This window comes from Talpa europaea (assembly GCF_964194135.1).
Source record: "Talpa europaea genome assembly, chromosome: 12".
Taxonomy (NCBI): domain Eukaryota; kingdom Metazoa; phylum Chordata; class Mammalia; order Eulipotyphla; family Talpidae; genus Talpa; species Talpa europaea.
The window spans coordinates 16,146,557-16,163,708 of record NC_140079.1 but is presented as its reverse complement, the minus strand read 5'-3'; the positions used below and the strand labels follow the sequence as shown (position 1 = coordinate 16,163,708).

At 41.2% G+C, this 17,152-nt stretch overlaps 1 protein-coding gene across 6 annotated transcripts in view; it reads left to right on the top strand.

The window, feature by feature from the left end:
- CADM1 (cell adhesion molecule 1) overlaps window positions 1–17,152 on the top strand; it is a gene marked incomplete at both ends in the record, with an annotated part of 314,928 nt that overhangs the window by 257,328 nt on the left and 40,448 nt on the right. For all 6 annotated transcript variants that reach the window (XM_084251258.1, XM_084251257.1, XM_084251255.1 and 3 more), the window contains 2 exons: window positions 4,127–4,264; window positions 6,898–7,056. In XM_084251258.1, coding sequence (XP_084107384.1) covers window positions 4,127–4,264; window positions 6,898–7,056 — 297 coding nt within the window. The remainder of the gene's footprint in view (window positions 1–4,126; window positions 4,265–6,897; window positions 7,057–17,152) is intronic.

Here is a 17,152-nt window from a genome sequence, read left to right as displayed (position 1 = left end):
AGATATTATAACGAATGAAGAACGATTTATTAGCATCTTCGTTTCTATCTGCAGTTCTGTGAAAAGGACTCCACGTGCACTTACTTACATAGCTGTCAAACATCTTGATAGGTTGAAGATGCTCATTTTAGTGCATGTGTCTGTTAGTTGTTTGAGGCATTCAGTGAAAATTTCAGCATAATTATAAGACATGGAGATGGGTATTTGTTAGTTACTATTATGTTATCTTACCCATGCTCAAGTTGAAAACTCGCCTATAATATTTTTGTAACATTTTGGTTCCTTTTAAGGTATTCATTCCTTCTAGTTGTGATGAGTTTCTCCAAATTCCATTGTAGGACTCTTCTTATATACTACTATTCATGAGCAGAGAAGAATGAGAGAATACACTTCTTTAAGATTAATGTAGTTACTGATAATAGTAGCTAATATTATTACAGTCTTGTCCTTCGAAAATTAGTGTTCACTCTTAAGATTCCAGGAACAGGAGAACCTAATTATTTTAAAGGGTCTAAGAGTAAGATTTCACGTACTGATCAGCTTTAAGACTCCTCTTTTGTTGTAATTAACATGACTCATCTTGATATTGCTGATTTTTTTTTAATGTTGTAGGCGTAATATTTATAATTAACACTCATAGATTTGAGGTTAGCTAAGAAGAACCTTGACATTTCTTTGCTGTTTTCTAGGATTTCCCTCTGTGATTTTCAGTCAGGTCTTCATCTATATACCCCTCCTTAGATATATCTTGGGTTATTTTCATTAATGGCTCAGACAGTTTTTACTAATGTGTCTTATTAGTTATCATTATTACTATCAGTGTCTTATTGGACCATATAGAAGTGTGTTCTCTGGTTAGTGGCAGCTTTAATTCATTTTTCTCTTTAATGGATTTTTATACTTTACTAATCTCCTTTGTATTAAAGTAGACATGAGATGAAAGAGGAAAGAGGATAGAATTAATAGACAAAAATAAACTTGAAGATTTTCTTACCCATCCCCCACCCTTTTTCCAGATAGACTTAAATCACCTCATTTATATTTTTCTAAGCTTTCTCTCTTTAAAACAACATCCGAGAGAAGTCAGCTTTATAAGTGATATCAACCATTATGACTCACATTCAGATTTATTTTATATTTGCAAACCAAACAACTCCCACTCCTTGACTGTTGCGTCTTCTAATCTTGGCAAAAATCAGAAACACTGTTCACAATCTTGAGAAAACTGTGGACTTGGAAAAAAAAACACTCAAGTATTTCTCAGGATGCTCTTCTCGGTAATAAACAATTCCTTTATTTTTCCACACTGCTTATAGTTCCCAGCATTCTTGAAGTTTTCTCCATGGTCACCCTGACCATAAAGTTAAAGGTGATTTTCCCAGGAGTTGGGGTTGATAGAGGAGTCATTCTCGAAGGTGAGGGAACTTCAGGAGGTGCTACCTGTTCCAATAGACGAAGATGCTGCCAAACCACAGGTCACCCAGATCAGGACCTGTTTGCTGCCAGTCATGCTCTCAGCCCCCAACCAAAAGCTAAGGGACGTTGACATTTTCCTCCAGCCTGATTTATAGTTACCCCATTCCATGTTATTACTTTGAACCAGCAGACATTATCGATAACATGGAAAGAATATGCCCTCGTTGTGACCATCTCATCTTCACCTTAACGGCGAACAAATACTTCTTCCCCTAAGAAATACCACTGGTGATGAACAGCTGGAGGAGGTTAGGAGTGGTCAGTGATGAGGAGGGCAAAGGTGTCTTCAGGTTCAGCGTGAAAAAAGGTGAAAATGATGGAAAGATATTCAGGGTGACACAGAAAAGAAATCTCTGACAGAGACTATGTTGGAGGCTAAAAGCCACAGAGACTTGGCAGTGATCCATACCTTTTAACCACTCCTGGGTCTGCTCATGGAGAAGATTCCCAGGGTGCCACAGAATAACCCTTGAGGCATTTCCTCAGACTGCCCATGCAAACTGGACTTTCATCTACTCCATGCTGTAGTAACTTCCAGGAGAGCGCTTTGTGTATTCGGTGGCTTTGGCTACTTGCTGTCTTTGTCCTGTCTGAGAGCCACCCTCCTTAACTGGAGTTCCCTGTGCTCGATTTGAATTATCTTTCAACTGAGGGGTAACCCCTCAGTTCCATTTTTCATGGGGAATCCTTTGCAAATACAACATCAGAAAATATTTTCATCACTATTTTAATTTTTGCTGGACTTTGAAAGAGGTTGTTATTTGACCTTCAACCCTACCTTAATTAGGAAGACAGGAGTTTCCTTTTCACCCCCTCTTATTCTGTTTCTTGTCGCTCACCAGTATCTTACTTCCTTAGGGTCAGGAAATGTCAGTCTTCTGACATTTGCTCTCACAATAGCATGATTTCAGTATTCCTGTTCAATATTCCTACCGCACTCAGAATTCAGTAGTATTTGTTGCCCCTAAACATGTAGTCTCTCTGTGGCTTCCCTATCGGCCATCTGGCTACATGTGATGAAAATGTATAACTTCCTGATTGTCATCTAGCTCAGATAAACTACATTAAGGAAATAGCTAGCTGAAGTTGTCCTATTTACTTTTGTCACCGCCTTTCTGTGTGTCTTCAAAAGCTGGCAGATGTGCAGCTCCAAATTGGATGTTAGACTATCTCTCTTTATGCTTATTTTTTCTTAAAATGTAAGCTAGGGTAGTTCTTTGCCATGTTTAACTACTCATTTGGGCCATATCACTTTAGCAACACATCCAATTGAGCAAATGGGATGTTTTCCTTTTCCTCGGCAAACAAAGCAGCAGTCTGCTTTTGCTCCGGTCCAGTCCACCCCACCCCCCACCTCAGTGGCTTGCTGAGAGACCTATGCAACAAATCGTTTTCCTTTTCCATAACCTTCTCTGCGAATTTTCAACTGCTTCAATTCTGTGTAAAATTCTTCCTGGCAGCAGAATTTTCACATTGGACTAGAACAGTTGGAAACCCCAAATACGTGGTTTTAATCCCATAATTTATTGAAGCAGTATCAGAGATTTATTATTCAACTTGATCATCGGGATGGCATGTTGCTACATATTTAATTTCTTGTTTCTCTTCTGAGTTGAGAAACTTATTAATCACAAGTCTCAGAACTGTCTTTGCTTATTCATGGTGGTCAGGGCATATGTTCTTAATTTCACTCTGCTGAATTCAGTATTCTCACTGATTTTTATTTCAAGAAGCCTCGGGATATGGATGCACCTCACATGAAATCTCCCTTGTCAACTCAGTTTCATAAAAGATAACGTACTCTCTTCATCATCATCCCCATCACGCTATATATTTTGTTTTGCTATTTGGCATTTCAGCCCCAACATATTTTATTCCGACCATCTTATTACATGTGAAAAGGGTGTTTTTAATTCTGGTATAGAAACTTTCATGTAAGTTCTTGATAATAACTTTCACCTTGAATCTTCAAAATCCTGAGCATGGGATTTCAGCCTGTGGAAAATTGCTGTAAATTAACTGGCATTTCCTATTATTTCATGGCCATATCCAAAGGGTTTTGTTACTGATCCATTCATTGCAGGTCATGAGAGTCTTCTGGATCTCTGAATCATTTTAATTGAATGGAACTGGTTCTGAGGCACAATTTTCTGTGTGTGTTTATGGTGAGTGATTCTTTTAAGGGACTCCAAGTTTTTGATCTTTGCTGGTTGACTTTGGAATCTTTCATAGGAAGATTTGAAATTGAAAGGTTGAGATCAGTGTGAAATACTCCTTTCAGTGACTTCCAGGTAAGGATGATAATTTAATAGTGTGGACTCTGTTTATTCCTAGATCTCCTTTTCAGTCAGTTTTCTAGTGACTAGTCTTAACATCCATATTGTTATAACTTGGTTACTGAGGCCGGTCATTTTATAGAATATCTTTGGGAGAGAAATTCTAAATTAAGTGATTTTTGCATAATTGACTTGATTTGATGCTGCTTTTGTGTTTCTTCTTTGTTCCCTTCAGTGACAGTTTGTTTTAAATCCCCATTAGCAGCACCCCATGTTTGTCTCCCTCTCGAGAGTGCTAGTGCAAGTTCCTCACGACTGGGGAGGCATGCCCAGAAATAGATCTCTGTTTAAAAGCACACATGTTTACTTTACAGTCCCCCCACGCAACCTGATGATCGATATCCAGAAAGACACTGCGGTGGAAGGCGAAGAGATTGAGGTCAACTGCACTGCCATGGCCAGCAAGCCAGCCACGACCATCAGATGGTTCAAAGGGAACAAGGAGCTAAAAGGTAAAATGCAGGTTACCCTGCAGGGAAGTCCCCACCAGCCTCTAATTCTACAGGGTGTGCCTTTGTGGAAGGTAACTGCAAACCTCGCCTCTGAAACAGAAACATCCACTTAGATGTGATTTATAATCAACCACTGTAAGCACGCCCAGCATTTTATTCTTCTCATTCATACCCTTTTTCTCTGATTTGTGGGTTCATGGTTATCTCTGTGTTGCTGGATTATTCCTCAGATGTTCAGGAAGAACTACCCCTGACAGCTAGAGGTCCTTAGACCAGAAAAAACTGCCATGGGTGTCCTCTTGTCTGTGTGTATCCTCAGTTCCTAGTGCTTCTACCCATGACCCACAGTGGCTCCGAACTCCAGATTCTCTTGTTATACACTGAGGACATAAATCACCGTCTCTGCTGTGGTGAATCCCAGGCCTTTACTAACATCTGCCGTGCTGTCTGCTGTGGTGACTCTGTGTTTTCCTGCAAGGATTGTTCTACGTCAACCAAGAATTATAACTGTGAATTTTAGGGACCACCTTTCTTGTGAAACCTGTCATTCAGTTGCTGTTTCACCAGCCTATTCTTCTGCAAAGTTTTGTTTTTGTGATGGCTACACAGGCAGTGCCTTCAACCCTTCTCTCTCATCAATCCCTCAGTGCTGGGCCATTCCAGGTTTGATTCCTTGGATACCCAAATATAGGCCACCATGGGCCATTGCATTGGCTAAAGCATCGGTCTTAGCCCAATGGACCCTTTGTTTAAGATTTATTCTTATTTTATTTATATCTTTTACGTCATGTGTATTCCCCATAAAATTCCCACCACCAGTTCACCCGTGAACCATCACCACAGTCCCTTGTGCTCTTCTCTCCCCTGTTTTGATTCCTTTTCCACCCCTTCCCTTGCAGAATGTCTCTGATTTGGGGTTGCCTGCTACTTTTGCTGTTTTGTTATTGTTATTGTTGTTATTTTTTTTTCTGATCCCTTATTTGGTTCCCCTATATTTCTCGTATAAGTGAAACTATTTGATATTTTTCTTTTTCCTTCTGGCTTATTTCACTGAGCATGATCCCTTCTAGCTCTATCCATGTTGCTACGAATGGCATGAGTTTATCTTTTTTGATTGCTAAATTAAAAAGCATCAGCCTTCCCCCAATGGACCTTTTTTGTCACTTACCCTAAGGGCTCATGCACATCAGCATTCTGATTCCTTCCATTTTAAGGTTGCCTTCAAGTGGTTCCCTGGACAAACGGTTCCAAGGCTGAACTCTCATTTGACAGAAGTGCTATCTGTGTGCCTCAGTTTCTCTAAAATGGGCATGTTAACATTACATACTCTCTGGAAATCTTACAAGACAAAACGAGTAAATATTTGTAAAGCACATAGCTAGCTAGTTCCTGGGCCAAGGTAAGTGTTCTGTATGTTTCTGTTAAATGAGTAAAGAGAATTCCAGGACGAAGAGAACAAGTCCTTTTAGAAAGGGGATATAAAAACCTATATCTAGAAACACTTAAATCTATATATAACAGCTTAAATGTCAAAAATCTTGCTCTGTTTTAATCTATTTCCTAGGTATGCTTTTGGAAGGAAGGAGTTTCTCATTTCCCCTCTGCTTTTCTGTCCAAGTGAATTGAGCCATTAAATGTGTACCGATAAGTACAAAACATTAAAAGAAAGTTACTGGTGCACCGTGTCCCAGGGAGTGCTGCGTTCAGAAAAGGGGCCGTCTTGGCCTATTCATCCATCCGGAAGCCTCCCCCCTCCTTTTCTGGGTGTTCTTGGACATGTCTCCCATCTGGCCTGAAGCCTATATCTTACTTTGCTCTACCCACTGCCACTGTGATTTTTTTGTGGTCTTCCAACATTCTCAGAGTTTAAACATTTCAATCACAATTTCAATTATGTAAATCCATTTACTTTCCCTCTTAATTGTCACTAATGGGGGTGGGCGAAGGGGGCCATTGACATCTCCTACCGATTGAATTACTTCGGGGTTTTGGATGATGGCCTGGAATTTTTGAACCACATGGCAGCCTGGTGGATGCTTCCAGTTCAGATGGTTATAGGGGTGACCGCCTCTCTCCTTTCCTCCTGAATGCCTTAAACAGTCAGATGTCAGGGGGGCTCAGTTTTCAGCTGCTTTTTTGTGGGAGGATAGAAGGGCTATGCATCGTATACTTAAATAAAGATCATATACATTATGTGGGATTGTTTTTAATGTTAAATACTATCCTGCAAGTAGGAAATTACCAGTTTCTCAAATACCTACCCATAGATTACCCACATCCCCAGTGACTGCCATCCTATTTGTTAAAATAGCAATGCTGGACTTGGTGAAAAAAAATTCACTGGTTACCAGAGAGAACGGGAGTGGGGGGGGTGGCAGCAGAGGGAGGAGATGGAATGTTGGCACAGGTGGCTTGATGGACTCTGGGTAGAACACGCATGTATAGAGGTGCAAACATATAGCCAAAATTATAGTGTCAAAAGGTAAAACATTAAGTAATAATAACAAAGTTTTTTGGGTTTTTTTTTTTTTTTTTTTTTTTTTTTTGGTAATAGCAACACCGGGAGTGGAGAGGGCATGAAAACTGTGAGAAAATACACTCAACTCTGGTTTCTTGCTACACTGTACCCACAGGCAAATCGGAGGTGGAGGAGTGGTCAGACATGTACACTGTGACCAGTCAGCTGATGCTGAAGGTGAACAAGGAGGACGATGGGGTCCCGGTGATCTGCCAGGTGGAGCACCCCGCCGTCACTGGAAACTTGCAGACCCAGCGGTACCTAGAAGTACAGTGTGAGTACCTGTCTTAGCCCACCCAGGAAACTGTAACGAAACACCACACACTGAGTAGCATATGAATGGCAGAAATTTATTTCTTACAGTTCTGGAGTCTGGGACATTCAAGATCAAGGTGCCCACTTGGTCAGAGCCTAGTGAACCCTCATAGCCAATGATGTCTCTCTGTCCTCACTCAGCAGAAGCAGCGAGGGAGGTCTCTGGAACCTGTTTTATAAGAGCATGCAGGAGGACCCCACCATCCTAACCTCAGGCCCCACCTCCCAACACCATCATATCAGGGATTAGCTTCTCAATGAATGACCTTTGGGGAGACACAACTGTCCAAACCATAGCAATAGTTTATGCTGAGGGCATATAGGAGCTGTTGCTTAAACAAAGCCATTTCTTGAATACCTGTGTTTTCTATAGTAGAGATAGAATTTTTATCTTGTTGTCTTGGTAGAAAAGTAATCAAAGGATTATTTTCCTGAAACATTGCCATATTACAGAGTGCCAATGAGGATTTTGAAAATACTGCGTTTAACCCAAATGTAAACCTTTAAAATGATTCCAATCTGCTCTAGCACACAACTTAATTAAATTTGGTAAATATGGATTGTAATGATTTCTGTGCCAACTTCAGAATTCAGGGTAATTCCCCCCACTTCTTTAACCTCATCGTAAGTACTGAATTTTTATAAAAGTGTTTTTATTCCCAGTCAGCAGCAGTACTTTGTTTTAAATTTCACGTTCTCTTCCATTTTTAGCTTAAATTATAAGAATGAGTTTGGAAGTGGAGCTCTTTGGGATCAGTGCCACAAGTATTGTGATTTCCCCCATAAAATTAAGATACTGTCGAGTGAGATTGTCTCCTCACTGTGCTTTGTGGACTAACAGCTCTCTAGAATTCTCTTCTGGACTCTTCTACCTGGGAGAAAATATATGTTTTCTCCACAAAGCCATCCTTGCACGAAGGTAGCTAGCTGCTGACTTTTCACCAGCAGGCTTCTCGAAGGGCCCTGGGGGTTGAATGTGCTGGAGTTAGGGGTTTGATTGCAATGGCAATGACTGAGTGTCTGGCAGGTGCAGCACAACCCTCACTGAACCCCTGTATTTGTTTTCGGGAGCTGCTGTAACAAATGAACACAGAGTTGGTGGCTTAAACTAACAAAAATTATTCTTTTCAGTGTTTGGAAGCCAGATACCTAAAATCAAGGTGTTAGCAAAGCTCCTCTCTCCAGAGACGAGGAGAGGGCCTTCCTTTTCTCATTTCTGGAGGCTCCAGACTTTCCTTGGCCTGTACCTGAGTCAGTCTCATCTCTATCTCTGTCTCGACATGACCTTTCCTTCTTCTCTATGTGTCTTTTTTATCTGGTCATTTGTCATTGGACTTTGGGCCCTCACATATCATCAAAAATAGTCTCTTTTCAAGACCCTTAATTATATTTGCAAAGACCCTTTTCCAAATAAGGTCACACTCCAATGTTCCAGGGGTTTGGAAGTGAGCATATCTTTGGGGAGCCACTGTCTCAACCCATTGCGACCTTTAGGGTTTGTCTAAATTGCCTGAGCAAAATGGGGGGTAAGGAAAGTTGCTTCTGATCACTTGTGGGAATTTTGGCTACAATCAAGTGTAGAAAGTTGCTTTTCAGAGACCACCCCACCCCACCCTTCCTTTAGTCTGTGAGCTGGGCTCAATTTAACATTACATAAGGCAGGTTTTTCTTGTTAATTCATTTCCTCTACTTCATTATGTAGCTTCATTATGGGCATCATGCTTATAATTTTCATATCACTAAAACTATTGTGGTGTAATGTCCCTATAATGGGAAAACAGAAATGATCAGATATTATCTAAATTGGCAGATAGTAGATTTCTTGTGACTTGGTTAATATGTAATTCATTTAAGCAAACTTAATATCCATTAACTTTCCTTGTAGGGGCCCATTAGCTTTAATAATACATTAGCTCTTTTGTGAGACCTGAGTAGATATTCACCAATTTCCCACCCCGAAACTTTCTTAGTAGTTTCCTAGAGTAGCTTCTAAATAGAATACAGCCTCGCCCACCTACAAAATTACATTTGTTCCCAAATGCAAACTATTGCAAACACTGTGCCTCCTACCCCTTGGAAACTTGACAATGATCTTTATTAGCTTTGTCTTCCATAGTCTATAGATTCAAGTGTGATTTGCTCCTTCCAAGAAGAGGAACAAGAGCTCCATGTCTGAGTCTATTTGACTTCAGTCTTGTGATGTCCTTTTTGGAAAGTGACTCCAAAAAATGAAGATTCATCTAGTGATCATTTTAAACTCTAACGTGACGCCTTTTTTATGGGAGACTGTTCTTTTGTCTGACATAAGCCGCACATTTTTATCCTTGATACCCTGGTTCTTGGAATGTATATAAGGAAAGAACTCTTTTTGTATAAAAGGTTAAGAATCACAAAGTGTTGCATTAGTCCAAATGGGGATTTAGAGTCTGCTTTGGCATCTTAATGAAGGTACTGTTTGCTCAATGAGTCACCTGATCATTTGCTACCTTCCAATCCTTGAGCACTACCAAGAACTTTGCAAGTCAGCCAGGAATTCCTTCTTCAAACATGATTGGAATTCTTTACATCATTTCCTGCCAGCTTTACTCTCCTTGAATACCAACAGCCATCTATCTAATGCCTCATGCCTCAGAGTCCTAAGGTCCTCAGTCACTGTGCACTACAGATTAATCTGTCTCTGGCCAGTGGTGTTGGTGGCCCTGCTCTTTCCTCCCATAGGAGTCCTCTCTCTGTCTCTCTCAAAGCACCTATCTTGATGGTCTTCAGAAAAGAGCTACTTGAATGCATGAGATTCTGTAGCCAATCTTCATGGGTGCTGAACTGTTTTGGATGCCCTGTGAGAGGCAGCATCAGCCCCTTATTGATTCATTGGCTCAAATTCTTAGAGTCAGTATTTCTTAGCCTTCTTGAAATGACTGGCCCCTGTAAGAATCTTTTGATAGCTATAGACCTGGGAAAGATAAACAAAATCACATTTTCACCACCTTTGCCTATAATTTAAGGAGGCCATTTTCCCTACAGCATTTTCCTAACTTCTGTTATTTGAGGGTCACAGTCCCAAGTTTTACCATATCCACAGGTCATCTGTATTTTTACCTCATTGAGAATTTTTCTTTGTCTCACTTCATTCCTTTAACCTAGCCTAGACCTATGTAAAAAAAAATCTATAAAATTAATTTCATTTGCCATGTCTATTGTATCTAATTATCACTGAAATAAATATACAACCATTATTTTTCATGTCCTTTGTCCCCTAAATGATTTCTTAGACTCTCCCTGATCCACATAGCTTATCACCAGGAAATCCTAAACTCAACCAAGGAGCTTAGATGAAGAATTGCTCTACTCTGCTTCAATAAGCCTGCCTTGAAGGCACATCTAGCCTGCTGGGATTAGCATTAAGTATACTCACTTGCTCCAACCATGACCTGTTGTACTCCATGAAGCTTATGGAAACCTCTCTCTACCTCCTGTGAAATGAATGGATATTAATCAGGATATGAAGGGAGTTAAATGAGAGATAATGGATTGGAATTCTGTAGAAGCTATGTCTTCTTAACAAATAGTATTTTTAGAAAAGGAAATGAAATAATGAAAAGTACATCATATGCCATTAAATATCGTACTTTACAAGTATGACCGGAACAAGGATGAGGTGTAACCTGAAATGGAGCACAGCCACATTGCTTGCAAGATGAGGCTTGAGCTACAATTCAGAATGGCTTTTGTCTTGCGGACTTAAGTCCTAATTAACTGAACATGGAATGTTGCAGTGTTTGTTAGTACCCTTATTTGTGGTACGAAGAGAAACTGTTGCGCCCAATTATGTGAAAAATCAGCCAGATGTGTATGCTGTCATACTTTTAATAATCCTTAAGTTTTTTGGTGAGTACAGATATTAATTGTGTAGTATGCATTGAAGTGATTAACATCAATGTAATTTATCATCTGGAGATTTCTGAACATAAATAAATGAGTTGTTTTGTTCAGCAAGGTGTTGACCCCTTCAGAATTAGTGAATTAAAGCCCCCCCTTTTTTATCATAAATATGAAAGGCACCACAATCAGCCAAGTGTTCAGTTATTTGATTTTCTGGGGCATTAGCCGCTCTTGTTTGTGACATTTCCCTGTTGGGTGCTCGTTTGCAAGCTCATTAATAAGGTTTTCTCATAGGAACGTTGCTGGGAATGAAGAACATACAGTAGGGCTCTCGGTTTTCTAGCTTTCATTCTGAGACTCAGCAAGGATACAGCAGCCACATGCAGTTAAATGTTTAAAACAGAAAATAATTATACTCGCGAGCTGGAATTCAAAGCTCTCTTTTCTTAGATGTTAGGCAGTGAGCAGTTTTGCTTTTTAATGTTCTGAGCTATGTGACCCTAAATTCTCCCCCGTGCGTTTTTTTCCCGGCAAATATCTGTGTGTTGCTTAAATTTTCAACACGGTTGATTATAGTAGAAGGTGATACAATTGTAGCATGGTTAGTGCAGCTTTAGATCTGAGGGAACATACTCTTGTCAAATAAAAGCCTGTTTAAATGAGAACAGTTCACTGTCTGAGCATTAAAAGGAAACTGTCTAAATAGCATCAAGGTGGCAACATGTAGCGACGTAAGCTGGGAATTCAAAGAAAAGCTGCGACCCTCAGTATGGAATTCAGATTGCTGTGCCGGGGGGAGAGCCTTCCTCTGGACTGAGGTGAATCTGAAGCTCTAGAATTACTGCTGTGTGTCTTTTACTTTCCCCCATCACAGCCTGGCTCTTTAAAATGTGTTGCAAAAGTCCTCATTTTGTGAGGGCTTGGTGTGTGTGCATACTGATAAAAAAAAAAAAAAAGGTTGGGGAGGGTAGAAATTTAAGAGATGAGTTTTGAAAGAAGATGAAAACAAAGACTGTAGAAACGGGTGTGTAAATGCTTTCCCTGCTCTGATTATCGTCTGACAGTTAATCGTGAATGTGGGCATCATTTTCAAAATGAGTTTTATTGACTTGATAGAGCCAGGTATTTTGTAAATCCATATTCCCTTTCACCCAAGGTCCAGAAAGGGTAGACACTTTTTTTTTGTTTTATTCCCTCAAATGGGGGAAAATTGGTTATTGAGGAGATGATCAAAACCTGTGCTTCATCTGTGCCAAAATAAATGTTTCTCTGATATCGATAGTGCCCTGCAGTGAAGGAGGGAGAAAAACCTGGAAATTGGACAATCTCTCCTGTGTGGATTGGAGGATGAGATGTCGTCTTGGAGAGCAGCTCCCCATCACTGCTGTTCCCGGGCTGCATTCTTCAAAGCATCATAAGCCCGCATCTTCAGACTTGCCTGTTTTTTTCTGATCTGCAGTCTTTTTTTTAAGAGAATATGCTTTTCCTCCCACAATCCTTTTTTTTTTTTTTTATGAATTGAGTTTCAAGGAAGTTATTTCTGTATTTACCCTTCCTCACGAGAAATAAGCAAGGTGTGGAGACCCCCTGATTCAAGCTAATACTTTAACCTGCCATTTCTTGTGTGACACTGAGCAGTGGCAGGCCTTTGCTCCTGAGGTGATTAGCGTCCTGCGGGGACACAGTGCCAAAGGGGCAGGAGGCCCAGAAACCCGTGTTCAGAGTGTAGCCAGCAAATGTGAGCCACGTGCTTTATGGGCAAGACTTGACTGACCCTTAGAATGTCACATCGCTCCCTCCCCTCCCCCAGGAAAGAAGCCTTTTACGGACCTGCCCACATCTCGACACCTGACAAGATGTTTTTGGCAGAGACAGGCGTTAGGCAGAGACGTGTCTCTGAGGCTGTGGGCAGGGCTGTTAGTCTTCTCATGTGCCCGCTTCACTTAATGGTTTTTAAGTCAAGGTCAAATCTGATTCTGTGGAAGGTTAAATGGTTGTGAAGCTGACATAGACAAATAGAACAAGAAAGGTCAAGCACCAACCTTTATATAATACCACCTTAGAGAGACACCAGAAATGCAAAATAAATATGTAGTGACATAGAACAATGTCAACCAGAACACCTGGGCTGAACCGAAATGTTGGGAACTTCCAAAGAAAAAGTACAATTCTATTTTGTGACAAGAGCTTTTGCAACATTCAACAAAGAGGCCATTAGACCGAGGTTGCTCCAGTACCTGGTAACTGACCTCACTCAGCAAGAAACCTCAAGCAGAGCCGGTGTGCTCCACCTGAGGAGGTGCAACTTGAGAACCAGTCTCAGGCAGTCCAAACCAAACGCCACTTAATCTACAGCCAGATCATTTCCTTGCTCTGCTTCTGCATATTCTCTGAGAAAACCTTTCCCCAGTCCTGTGGGTGGGACAGGCCTACCCACTCTGAGTTCGGTGCTGCCTGGTAGGAATCAATATATGCGCAAATAACCACTTGATGATTTTGATGTGCCTAGTTTATCTTTGACAGGGATAAGATGGATTCATGGCCTGATTTTATTTTATAATCAGTAGCAGAGCTATGAGTAGAAGTTCCTGCCCCTTTATTTCTGCACTTTCTCTCATGCATGCATTCATTCATTCATTCATGCAGCAAATATAACTTGAATACCTACTGCATGCCAGGCACGGGCACTGATCTAGACACCCAGAATAGAAAAATACAAAACCTTGCCTTCCTGCAGAGCTAACGTTCTTGTGCAGAAAATCTCACTAAATAGATTTTCTCACCCAGAGTTCTCAAAGATCTAGAGGGGTGCGGTGTGAGTGCGGGTGCACCCCACTTCAGAAGCACTAGAAACGTAACTTTCTGCCACTACCCTATGGAATAAAATTGGATTCTGTTGGGTGAATGATCATTTCAATACCCACAGAATACTGGCATGCTGCAATACAAGGAAATTGCGTTCTCCTGGGGTTGAATGGCACGTGCTCTCGGCCCCACCAGCTTTGACTCATCCCACTCAGGAAGCCCAGCCCTCCACAAGAAGGGCAGGTTAAGTAATGGAACTCACACAACAGGTGTGATAGCGGGAGGCCTTCACCTCACAAACAAATGACATAAAGGCCACAAAAATTGCCCATGAATGTGTTATCATAATAGAAAGCAGCCGTGTTGCAGGATGGTCCCTTTGAGTCCCCTGAGAGCTGGCTGTGCTTCTCTCGCCAGACCTGGCCACCTTGTGTTGCTAGGCATTGCCTCCGTGGTGCAAAACTGTCCTTTCCCAACCATTTAGGCAGGTATATTTTGGGGGTGGATTCTTGCTTTGAGCTTCAACAGTTCCTCATACTAACCAAATCTCAGGTTAATCTTTGCTTTGTCATGCACCTCCAAATGGGTATAATCCGCCATGACTGACAAAGAGTCTTCAGTCACTGCAGCTGCACCTGAATGCACAGGCACTGACCCATCTGACACCGCCAGACCCTGAGTTCTCCCAGCCCTGACCTGGGAGCACTTGGCCCACAGGCATCCAGTCTCAGCCTAACTGCTTTTAGAGACTCTCAGATGAAATATAAATGAGAGACACTAAGAGCCTGTGTCCCAAATGCTGTTCACAGGCAGATATGACGCCCAGCCCTTGGGCCTGGTTGCAGTGAGTATGTCAAAGAACATTTGATGCCCGTATTTCCTGAATTAAAATTTTCAAGAAGGAGAGCGTCAGGAGCCCCTGGGTGGGTAGGTATCAGACTGGCATATCAGACTCCTTCCCGACTGCCTTGGCTCTGCTGTGCAGGACAGGTGACATCCTTGGCAAACAGAACCTGCAAAGTACCTTTTCTTAATAAACAATATTTAAGATTAATGTTGTGATCTAGAGAGAAGGAGACTGTGACTTTTCATTTACATAGGAACGTGAAATACAGGTTACAGAGTCTTGAGTCTCCTGAGAAGATCGTTGAATGTGGTGCAAGGTCAGACTGGCATGAAATCAATTGTAATCTGCCAGCAAACCATCCGAACTGCTTAGAGAGCTTCCATACACACACACACACACACACACACACACACACACACACACACACACACACACACTTTTCCCCTTTATAGAGACAGCAAAGTGCATTTAAAGAAAGTCTCATCCAGTCAGAATGTCTGCCTCATATTATTTTTTTAATCAGTTGCTGCTGTAGTGTGACCAAAACCGCCTGGTATTTAACCCTCTATGCAACTTTGACTAATGAATGTGTTTTGTCTGCGATAGCAGTCTTGCTAGACGTCTTTTATGGGGGCTTTAAAAAATTGCCATATATTATGAAAACCTCAGATCCCTTGAGTTAATTGATTGGCTGTTGGCAGTGCCATCTCTATAACCGTAATGTGCCATAATTGCTCAGACCTAACTATTTTTCTTATTTTTATCCAGTGGTTCCGTTTTATAATGACATTAAGCCATCCTGAGCGATACATTTCTGGACAGTTATTGCACTTGGGTGGGAAGTGTCATCTGGCTTTTAGCCTTGCGCCTGACGACACCAACCGAGGCGTAAAATGATCACCCAGAAAATGTACTGGGCCTTACCTCATTACTTACAAATAAATCTTGGAGTCTGGTTCTGTTTCAGGAAAGATTTGGTGGGTTATAATGTTTGATTTATGAACATAATTAAAATATAAATGATGAGCTCTGGGCTATTCAATCAGCCATCTGGATTGTTCAGTATTTTGACATACTCAGGATCTTCCTGGGAAAATTTAGCATCCCTGAATTCTAGAGGAGCCAACGACATCCCAGGGTTTCTATTCCACCCGTTGAGAACACTTGTGTTCTCCTTCCAGGGCAAAGGAAGGGGACAGAATTTGTTTTTAAGTTTCCTTTACCTCCAGGAGGATATTGGCACACAGACCCTCAGTTGGTTCCTAGGTTGGATGTGGAGATAGCTCAGCAGCCCATGATCAGATAATAAGTGCATAAACATCACATTTGCCAACAGAGGAGGACATTTTTCTCTATAATACAAGCAAATTTAATGTTTACCTTTTGAGTCAGCCGTTAAGGTACCTATGGCAGCTGTCCCTATAAGTAGATGTTTCTTCAGAAACCTTAAGAGTAAATTGGGAAAATCAGTTATCCAAATTGAATGTGTATTTTCTTTGGCTTAGTGTGTATTTTTTTTTTAACCGAAGTTCCAGGTATAGCAAGTCCTTAGTTTGTTCTTCCTAATTTATGTGAGTAATTGACAAGTGCAAATAGCCGTTAGGAACATAAAAAAAGCCTTTAAAACAAACTCACCGGTACTGAAAAGGCAGGGTGGATAGATTTTCAGCATTTTCTTTATTATTAATGGAAGTTGAGCCTGTAAAACCCTGAGTGCACCATGCAGAAAAATAGACCCTCTCGGTCTGCTTGTAAATTACACAAAGGGAAAAAAATGCCAAAAAAACCTTCCACATAGGCCAGCAAGCATTCCACTTCTCCTTAATTAATGGGCCAAAGTCAGCAGTGCATGGAAAATGTAGCCCTTCGGTGGATCGGCGATTAACCTATAAGCAAATGTTACATTTCAGCCCAAATTCTGGGCTTTAAATTTAGCCTCACCCAGGATAGTTCAATAGTAAGAATGACAGAGGTTCCCTGGCCAGGAACTCCACAAGCACTGCCATTTCTGAGTATGAACTGTTAACAGAGCAGATCTTTTATTGTCTATGCTTTCATTGGTATGACCTCTCGTTATTATTTTTGTGCCTTTTTTTAAATAAACTTCACCAGCTAGCCTTGTGTGTGTGTGTGTGTGTGTGTGTGTGTGTGTCCACACATGGCACCCAGTGGTTGCAGTTGGCCTACAAAGGTCTATAGCCCAGGAGCTCCCGTGTCCACCTAACAGCCCATGCTCACTCAAGGTCATCCGTTTGTCCTTCATGAGTACACCTGCCTTTCTTTAATGACTGTCATTCCAACGCAGTTATCAGTGTCTGGAAACCTCTGCACCATTTTGTTCTTAAGCATTTCATTTGCCATCATGTCCAAGAATAGAAGTGTTTTACTTGCAAGGGTCAGCTGGCGCTTTCGGGCCTATTAACTTATGGTCTCTGGCAAGTGACTTAGCTTCTCAGAAAGCATTCCTGGTACTCAGTGTACAGTGCATGCTGGTACATGGGAAGGAGCTCTTAAAAGGTTTGGA